At 34.4% G+C, this 9,572-nt stretch overlaps 1 protein-coding gene across 1 annotated transcript in view; it reads left to right on the plus strand.

Annotated features, from left to right (window-relative positions):
* The window catches only part of POGLUT1 (protein O-glucosyltransferase 1), a 31,625-nt gene extending 24,635 nt beyond the window's left edge, over nt 1–6,990 (plus strand). Inside the window, exons 9-11 of the mRNA XM_074301309.1 lie at nt 1,137–1,304; nt 2,485–2,541; nt 4,041–6,990. Coding sequence (XP_074157410.1) covers nt 1,137–1,304; nt 2,485–2,541; nt 4,041–4,197 — 382 coding nt within the window. The 3' untranslated portion in view covers nt 4,198–6,990. The remainder of the gene's footprint in view (nt 1–1,136; nt 1,305–2,484; nt 2,542–4,040) is intronic.
* The last annotated feature ends 2,582 nt before the right edge of the window (nt 6,991–9,572 follow it).

The following is a 9,572-nucleotide window of genomic DNA, read 5'->3' on the forward strand; positions in this document are numbered from 1 at the left end:
CTTTTTAAAAAAAATTTTAATAATAGTTTTTATTTTGAAAACACATTCACTCTTGGAAAACCTTGTATTCCAAGTTTTCCCCCCAGCTCCTCCCCTAGATAACAAGTAATCCAGTATAGGTTAAACATGTACAATTCTTCTATACATATTTCCACATTATCATTCTGCACAAGAAAAATTAGAATAAAAAAGGAAAAAAATTAGAAAAAAAAATTAAGCAAACAACAACAAAAAAGTTGAAAATACCATGTTGTAATCCAGATTCTGTCTCCATAGTCCTCTTTCTGTATGTAGATGGCTCTCTCCTTCACAAGTCTGTTGAAATTGGCCTGATTTGCCTTACTGTTGAAAAACCCAAGTCCATCAGAGTTGATCATCAAACAATCTTCTTGTTGCTATATACAATGTTCTCTTGGTTCTACTCACTTCACTTAACATCAGTTCATGCAAATCTCTCCAGGCCTCTCTGAAATTACCCTGCTGATTGTTTCTTATAGAACAATAACATTCATATACCATAATTTATTCAGCCATTCTCCAACTGAGTTTCCAGTTCCTTGTCACTACAAAAAAGAACTGCTACAAATATTTCTGCATATGTGGGTCCCTTTTCCTCTTTTAATATCTCTTTGTGATACAGGCCCAGTAGAGACACTATTGAATCAAAGGGTATGCACAATTTGATAGCCCTTTGAGCACAGTTCCAAATTGCTCTCCAAAATGGTTAGATCCATTCACCATTAGTGCCCCAGTTTTTCCTGGTAAGATAATTCATCATTATCTTTTCCTGTCATTTTAACCAGTCTGAGAAGCATATAGTAGTATCTCAGAATTGTCTTAATTTACATTTCTCTAATCAAAAAGTGATTCAGAGATTTTTTTTATATGACTAGAAATGGCTTTAATTTCTTCATCAGTCCATTTTTAAAATTGGGACCTGATCATATAAGGAAACAGAAAAATGTTTATGGCTATTGAAAACTACTTAAAGGAAATAAGGGAGACTGTAGCAGATTTTAGAAAGAGGAGAAGAAAAATAGAAGATATCATCAGTGGGAGAAAAGAAGAAGCAGACAAATGATTTTTAAAAGTTGCCATTTGTGGCCAGAAATACTTAGTACTTTTCTCTTTTTCAGATATCTTTTTAATTTTCGGGGTGTAGCTGCAAGTTTCCGGTTCAAACACCTTTTTCTGTGTGGCTCGCTAGTCTTCCATGTAGGTGAAGAATGGCAAGAATTCTTCTATGAACAGCTAAAGCCATGGGTTCATTATATCCCAGTCAATACAGATCTATCCAATGTCAGGTAAGGAGCTACTATTATGTTAATTTACTGTTAATGATTTTATCTCTCCCTTTTATTTTTGGAAGGCTTTTTTTTTTTTTTTTAAATTTCATGGAAGTTTTAATTTTAGCTCTTTTGAGCCAAAATTTGAGATTCACACACAAAAACATAGATATATGTACACATACATATTGTGTGTGCATGTGTGTATAAAATATTTCTCTTCCACATTAATTGAACCCCAAACTAGATTTGGTTTAGAAAAAAAGATAGAGACCACAGAAAGAATGCTGGCTGATTTGTTTTTATTCATCAGTCACTAGATATCTACTAAGTCTGTTAAGTGTACTGTATTAGACACTAAAGAAGATTCAGAGGTAAATAAGAAACACTCTTTATTTTCAAGGAACTTGTATACAAGAGAAGCATGTTTTAGCCTAATAGAGATTCATTTGAGCTGTGAAATAGGCCAATCCTAATTTCTTGAGAGTAAACATGCACTAATCTGATATATCTTAAATAATCAAAAAGACTTTAAGATGTAGCTGCAAAAGGCTTAAAGTAAATTTCTAAAAACTTCTAAATTATTCCTTCATATATATATATATAGTACCTTCTGAATTACATGAAAAAAAAAAGTTTTGCAAAAGTTAAGTTGTGAAAAATTAAAAAGACTAGTGATTCCCTGGTGTGTAAAGGAAGATTCTAAGTGGTCTGAGGTTAATCAATAAGAATTTCAGATATTAAGGTAAATATTATGATACTAGCCCAACTGAAAGGTATAAATGAATTTACTTCATTATCCACCCGCCCTTTTAGTTAGCCTTCCTTGTTTTTCCTCTTATGTCTCCCTTCAGTTTCCGATCTTTTCTTTTCAACCTCTCAGCTTTAGCCCACTTTGCTTTTTCTTTTCTCTGCCTTACAACAGAAAATTACATTGTAGTTTAATTGTTGTATTGAGTAGTGAACTTTGAAATGTCATAGTTTTTAAATTCAGCACAGGTAAATAGAATATTTTATATTTTTATTAGGAGAAATTCATGGCTTTTAATTTGTTCATGGTCTTTCATAAATTTTTATTCCCGCTTTAAGGAGAGTTCCTGATCTCATAAGTTTTTGGGTCCTATTTGTGCTGTGACCTTTATTTATCTGTGATATCCATGTCTTCCATTAGAATAATTTTATGTTCTTTTTATTTTAGGGAACTCCTACAGTTTGTGAAAGAAAATGATGATCTAGCCCATGAGATTGCTGAGAGGTAAGTTTTATTTCCAATTTTCTTTCTATTTCCTACCCTCCTCCTATTTTTTCAATTCCCTTATGTTTGTCATCTTCCCTGATTAGAATGTATGCTTCTTTTTTTTCTTTTATTTTTTATTATAGCTTTTAATTTACAAGATATATGCATGGGTAATTTTATATCACTGACAATTGCCAAGCCTTTTGTTCCAGTTTTTCCCCTCCTTCCCCCTACCCCCCTCCCTTAGATGGCAGGTTGACTAATACATGTTACATATCTTAAAGTATAAATTAAATGCAATATATGTACACATGTCCAAACAGTTATTTTGTTGTACAAAAAGAATCGGCTTTTGAAATAGCCTGTGAAGGAAATCAAAAATGCAGGCAAACAAAAATAGGGTTATTGGAAATTCTATGTAGTGGTTCATAGTCATCTCCCAGAGTTCTTTTGCTGGGTGTAACTGGTTCAGTTCATTACTGCTCTATTGGAACTGATTTGGTTCATTTCATTGTTGAAAATGGCCACATTCATCAAAATTGATCATCATATAGTATTATTGTTAAAGTATATGATGATCTTGTGGTCCTGCTCATTTCACTCAGCATCAGTTCATGTAAGTCTCTCCAGGTCTTTCTGAAATCATCCTGTTGGTCATTTCTTACAGAACAATAATATTCCATAACAGTCATATACCACAATTTATTCAGCCATTCTCCAATTGATGGGCATCCACGTAGTTTCCAGTTTCTGGCCATTACAAAGAAGGCTGCCACAAACATTCTTGCACATACAGGTCCCTTTCCCTTCCTAAGATCTCTTTCGATACAAACCCAGTAGTAACGCTACTGGATCAAAGGGTATGCACAGTTTGATAACTTTTTGAGCATATTTCCAAATCAGAATGTATACTTCTTAAAGGCAGGGATCATCTTTCTTTTTCCTTGTATTTGTATTCCCAACACTTAGCATTGCTGGGAACACATAGTAAAGTGCTTAATAGCTCCTTCTTAATTTGCTTTGCTTACTAATTTATTATTTCCTGTATGCTTTATAGTAAGGATAGTTAATCTTTTGTATGTGTGTCAAGTACCCTTTGACAAAATGGTGGAGCCTATAAAATAAGGTTTGTTGCCTACATTTATAATTGAAGGAAAAGCTAAGTTTCAGTTAAAGGTTAGTGAAAATGAAGAAATAATTTTAATTTTTTTTTTTTACACACAAGTTTATGACCCCCTGAAATCTGTCCATATAACTGGTTAAAAATCCCTACTCTAGATAAAGATGTCTTAATATTGTTATGGGCATGTCATGAAAGGATTTACCTCCATTCAAGGGATGTAGGTTGTGGTTTTGAAAGAAGAATGAAGAGTGTTCTATTTCTTTTTTTAAAAAATGACAGATTTTTAGAAAACATTTTTTAAAAAATCTCTTTACAAATATATGTATCTAGATATATTAGTATTCACAATTTTCATTAATGATTGACTTGTCATTGCTATCACTTTTTCCTACAGGGGGCGACAATTTATCATCAACCACTTGAAGATGGATGACATTTCCTGTTACTGGAAGATTTTGTTGACTGAATATTCCAAAACCTTGTCCTACAAAGTGAAGAAAAAGAAAGACTATAGTAAAATTTCCCCTAAACCTTTGAAAACAGAACTTTAAGAACTATTGTGATCCTCATGGAAGAGCGACTTCATTTAGATATCTTTGTGATAAGATTTAGAGTATCTCATTCATTTGAATGAAATTATACTTGTTTGTGGTAACTTGTATGTTATAAGACTCTGTCATCTAATTCTGACCAAATAACTGGTCTCCCTTATCTTTCTATAAGAGACTCTAAAAAGATCCAAACTTTCAGAGTCATACAACAATAGAACATATATTTAGAAGACAGATTTGTTATCAGAGAATCTAGCTTATAATCCTGGCTCTGTTGGACAAGTTATTAAACTTTCTGGGCCTTGGTTTTCTTATTTATAAAATGAGAAGATTAAACTAGAGGTCCTAGAAGGTTTCTTCTAGCTCTCGTTTATGACCATATAAATAGCATTTTTTTTTTTTTTTTTTTGCTTTAGACTAAATTGGGACTAAAAATCAGACTGTGAGTTTTTATGTCTGTGTCATGGATTAGCTTTGTGTAATCTATTCCTCTTTTTACTTATCTATGTAAGAATCATGCTAGTTATATATGTGATCACTGTGAAATGAATAATATCTTTTTAGATCTTTTGGGCAAATTATCTAGATGAAACAAGTTGTCATTTGGAAACACCATAGGTTCAGTCTGGAATTCACTGTTTCCTAGGTTTGAGCCTACTAACTAATTTTAACTGATGTATGTAAAATATTTAGGGATTATTTACTGAAAAGTCCACGGAAACAGAAAGATGTGTTATGCAATTTTTTTTACTTTTTGAAAAAATATATACATTTTTTTGAACTTGGGTAAGAAAGATTTTATATTTTTGTGTTAAATGGAACCAATTCTTAATTATTGCAATTGGACTTCTAACCTCACTTCTAGTCTTCTCATAGCACATTTTATTGAATTTATTCAATCAATTAACATGAATTTGTGAAGCACTACTATATGTTAGCTACTGGGCTAAGCACTGGGGAGATAAATAAAAGCAAAAACAATTCTTGCCTTAAACCAGTTTATAACACATATTTAAATAGTACATAAATACAGGATACAGAGTGGATGAAAGGTAACCTTAGAGGCAAAGGCTACAGCAAGAAAACATTTGTTCAAAACAATTTCAAAAAGTTATCTGTATTTGCATCTTTTTTAAAAAAGCAGAAGCTATATATGCAAAACATACAAATCTTTCCTACTTACTGACACTAGTATTATGAGTATATATTTTGAGGATAACACCAGTAATCCACTTAAATAAATGTTGTCAGCTGAAATTTGTAGCACTTCCTACTCTAGGACTCTCCTATAACTCTTTTATAAAGAATGTATTTCATGCAAGATCATATAGGACTCTAATTTTTTTCCCCTAAGTTTTTAGATAATGGTGAGATCTCTAAAGAATCCATCTACAATATAATGAACTATGGGGGCTGGGGATGAAGAGAAATTTGGATTAAATCAATATACTGTGTGTTGCAACTTATTGTATTCATAATATATCCTCTTCCAACCTCTTTAGTAAAAAAAGGAATACCTAGTGATGACACATGGTAAAACATTCTCCGAGGATGCTTCATGCCAATATTTAGAGCAACAAGTTTCTGGACCTTTTTTCTATAAAAACCGATACTATAGAAAGGTTGTCATAAAGAATCACTATGGAACATTTTATTTTCTATTTTAATTTTATTTTTTATTTTATTTTTACATCTTCATATCCAATGATGTCTCTCCCCACCTCCTTTATCTAAAGCAAGTTATCCTTAGTGACAAAGGGGGAAAAAAAGAGGCGGAAAAAAGTTCATTCAAACCAACCAATACATCAACCATGTTTCACAGAATATATGTCATCCATATGCTTATTTTCCTACCTCTACAAAGATAGAGAAGGTTGTATCTTTTAAGCTGTATTCCATAATGTAGATATATATAGATAAAGTTTTGTCAGTTTCGATGTAATCTGCTCTGTGCACCCATCCAAATGATGAAGTTCCAATGTTCTTGTAAAACAGGTGATGTTCTTGAAGTGATCTTCAGATTTAATTGTCACTGAGGCATAAGTTTGATCAGTACCTTGCAATTTCAAATCTGCTCCTATTGTTCCTATCACATATCCTATATGTGATGTTTTTATATGAAAAAGACTAAGAACTAAGGTTTTGATTGTCACTAGACACCTTTCTAAAGCACTAATCTTTTCATATGTTTCAACCTTTGGATAATAACCTTTTGATACAATAGCTGGTCCTCCATTTTTCCTGAAATTTCTTTCCCTCCCTTTCATCCATTTTTTCCCTCTATTTCTTCCTTTTCCTCTTTGATTTTTATGTTGTTAGCTGGGTTCTTAAATCTTGAACTCTTTGGATAAAAGTCTGATATTAGATATATAAATTTTGGCTAACTAATACAGTGTAACTAATACAGTGACCAAAAAGATGGAGGACAGATGTATTCTCTGATCCATCAACCTTTCAGACCTCTCCAAAACAGGAATTATGTGCTAAAAATAAAGTATCTTCATCTGTCTCCGTGGTCTAGGATAGAGTTGTGAAACAACTGCTGAAAGGGGGCAGCTAGGTGGCGCAGTGGATAGAGCACCAGCATTGAATTCAGGAGGACCAGAGTTCAAATCTGGTCTCAGACGCTTAACACTTCCTAGCTGTGTGACCCTGGGCAAGTCACTTAACTCCAGCCTGGGGGGGGGGGGGAACTAGCTGCTGAAAGAGCCCACAAAACTACCCAGTAATGCTTGAAACATAAAAAAGTTATTTGGAAATGTTTGACAAACTAAAAATGAAATACAACATAAATACTGTTTACTTGTTTTGTTTTGTTTTGTTTTTAAGTCAGTATGGGGGACTTAAGCTCTTCTATTTGAATTTGACAGCACTAATCTAGGACTCTGAATCTAAGAGAAGGTTTAAAAAAAAGTCAACTAACACCCCCTACCCTGTTCCATCCCCATTCCTCCATACTATTACTAGCTGACCCAAAAACCTAACATTCCTATTTCCCCTTCTCTCTTTCCTGTGTTATGCAGTGTCACGAAAGCTCGTTTAGATACTGTTGCAAGGGTAAAAGCTTGCTTGCACCATGATAGACCATACTAGAGCCAAGTTGGCATATTGATTGTCAGCACAACTTTCAGTGGTTTGTGCTGCAAAAGATCTCTGCAGGAAATCAGGAACAAAGGAAAAGGGGCAAGATAAATGACTAATTTTGAAATAGGGCCCAAACATACCTCTTCAAAGAGCTTTAGAAACTCACACTACAGAAACCAACCCAGGAGCACCCCCTTAGCAATGTTCTGGCCTATTGGTACTGAGCCAGAGAGCTGAGGAACAGAGCAACATCGGACACCTGGATTGAGCAGTGGGAGTGCGGGGGAGAGTGGAGGGGTTGGGGAAGGAGAAGTGGCTATACAGTATTCTATTACCCCTCGGGAAACAGCCCGCCATCCAGCGGAGGCTAATTCTGTCCACCCAAAGGAAAGGGAGACAAAGCTGACCCAGTGAACCATGAATTGCCCAACATAAGAGGAGGCTGAAACTAGGACCTAACCCCCAAGGAAATAAACCATGGGAGGGGAGGAAGTCAAAAAGTAAACAATAAGAAAATTGGGGGTGGGAATACAGAGAGGAGAGAAATTACCAAAGACCACTGGAAGAAGAAAACTCAAAAGACCTTAAATTTAAGCAGATAAGTCAACAGGGAAAATATTTTTTTTTATTTTATTTTATTTTATATATATATATATATATATATATATATATATATATATATATATATTTTATATTATCCCTTGTATTCATTTTTCCAAATTACCCCCCCTCCCTCTATTCCCTCCCCCCGACGACAGGCAATACCATACATTTTACATGTGTTACAACATAGTCTAGGTACAACACATGTGTGTGAATATCATTTTCTTGTTGCACAATAAACATTAGAATCCGAAGGTACATGCAACCTGGGCAGACAGACATTAGTGCTAACAATTTTCATTCCCCTCCCAGTGTTTCTTCTCTGGGTGCAGCTACCTCTGTCCATCGTTGATCAACTGGAAGTGAGTTGGATCTTCTTTATGTTGAAGATTTCCACTTCCATCAGAATACATCCTCATACAGTATTGTTGTTGAAGTGTACAGTGATCTTCTGGTTCTGCTCATTTCACTCAGCATCAGTTGATTTAAATCTCTCCAGGCCTCTCTGTATTCCTCCTGCTGGTCATTTCTTACCGAGCAATAATATTCCATAACCTTCATATACCACAATTTACCCAACCATTCTCCAACTGATGGACATCCATTCATCTTCCAGTTTCTAGCTACAACAAAAAGAGCTGCCACAAACATTTTGGCACATATATGTCTCTTTCTGCTCTTTAGCATTTCTTTGGGATATAATCCCAGTAGTAGCGCTGCTGGGTCAAAGGGTATGCACAGTTTGATAGCTTTTTGGGCATAATTCCAGATTGTTCTCCATAATAGTTGGATTCATTCACAACTCCACCAACAGTGCATCAGTGTCCCAGTTTTCCTGTATCCCCTCCAACATTCATCATTATTTGTTCCTGGCATCTTAGCCAATCTGACAGGTGTGTAGTGGTATCTCAGAGTTGTCTTAATTTGCATTTCTCTGATCAGTAGTGATTTGGAACACTCTTTCATGTGAGTGGATATAGTTTCAATTTCTTCCTCTGAGAATTGTCTGTTCATATCCTTTGACCATTTATCAATTGGAGAATGGTTCGGTTTCTTATAAATTAGGGTCAGTTCTCTATATATTTTGGAAATGAGACCTTTGTCAGAACCTTTGTTTTTAAAAATATTTAACAGGGAAAATATTAAGGACAAAAGGAAATGTAGCCTCCAATTCTAATAAGTTCAAGAGTCTATGAATAAATACTATAAAACAATGGAAAATGATCCAGCACTGTGGAAAGTGAAGAGAGCATGCAAACAGAATGAGAAACGTTTTATGGGACAGATATAGTCCAGCTACCTAAACCAAGGAAAGACAAACCGCAGAAGGAATACTGTACAATATGATGAATGAAAATTGATTCAAAATTCTAAATAAAATCCTTTAAGACTGCAATCATTTATCCAAGAAATCATTCATTATGACCAAATGGGATTTATATCAAGCAAACAAGGTTTGCAAAATGGCAAATGGGCTGAGGGGCAGAGACAGAGTGGGAGGTTTTGTTTTTACTATAGTCAGACGGGCCCTCCCACAGTCTGAGGGACAGTGAGCTGGGCCCTATTTAAAAGTTTGAGGACACTGAATCATTAATAAATTAAAGAATGCAATCAACACAATTCTGAGATTTTACCTTATGACTTGAAAACTAGTTTAGGCCAAAATGGCAATCTTCAATTCTGGGGAA

The sequence above is a fragment of the Sminthopsis crassicaudata genome, chromosome 3 (genome assembly GCF_048593235.1).
Source record: "Sminthopsis crassicaudata isolate SCR6 chromosome 3, ASM4859323v1, whole genome shotgun sequence".
Taxonomy (NCBI): Eukaryota; Metazoa; Chordata; class Mammalia; order Dasyuromorphia; family Dasyuridae; genus Sminthopsis; species Sminthopsis crassicaudata.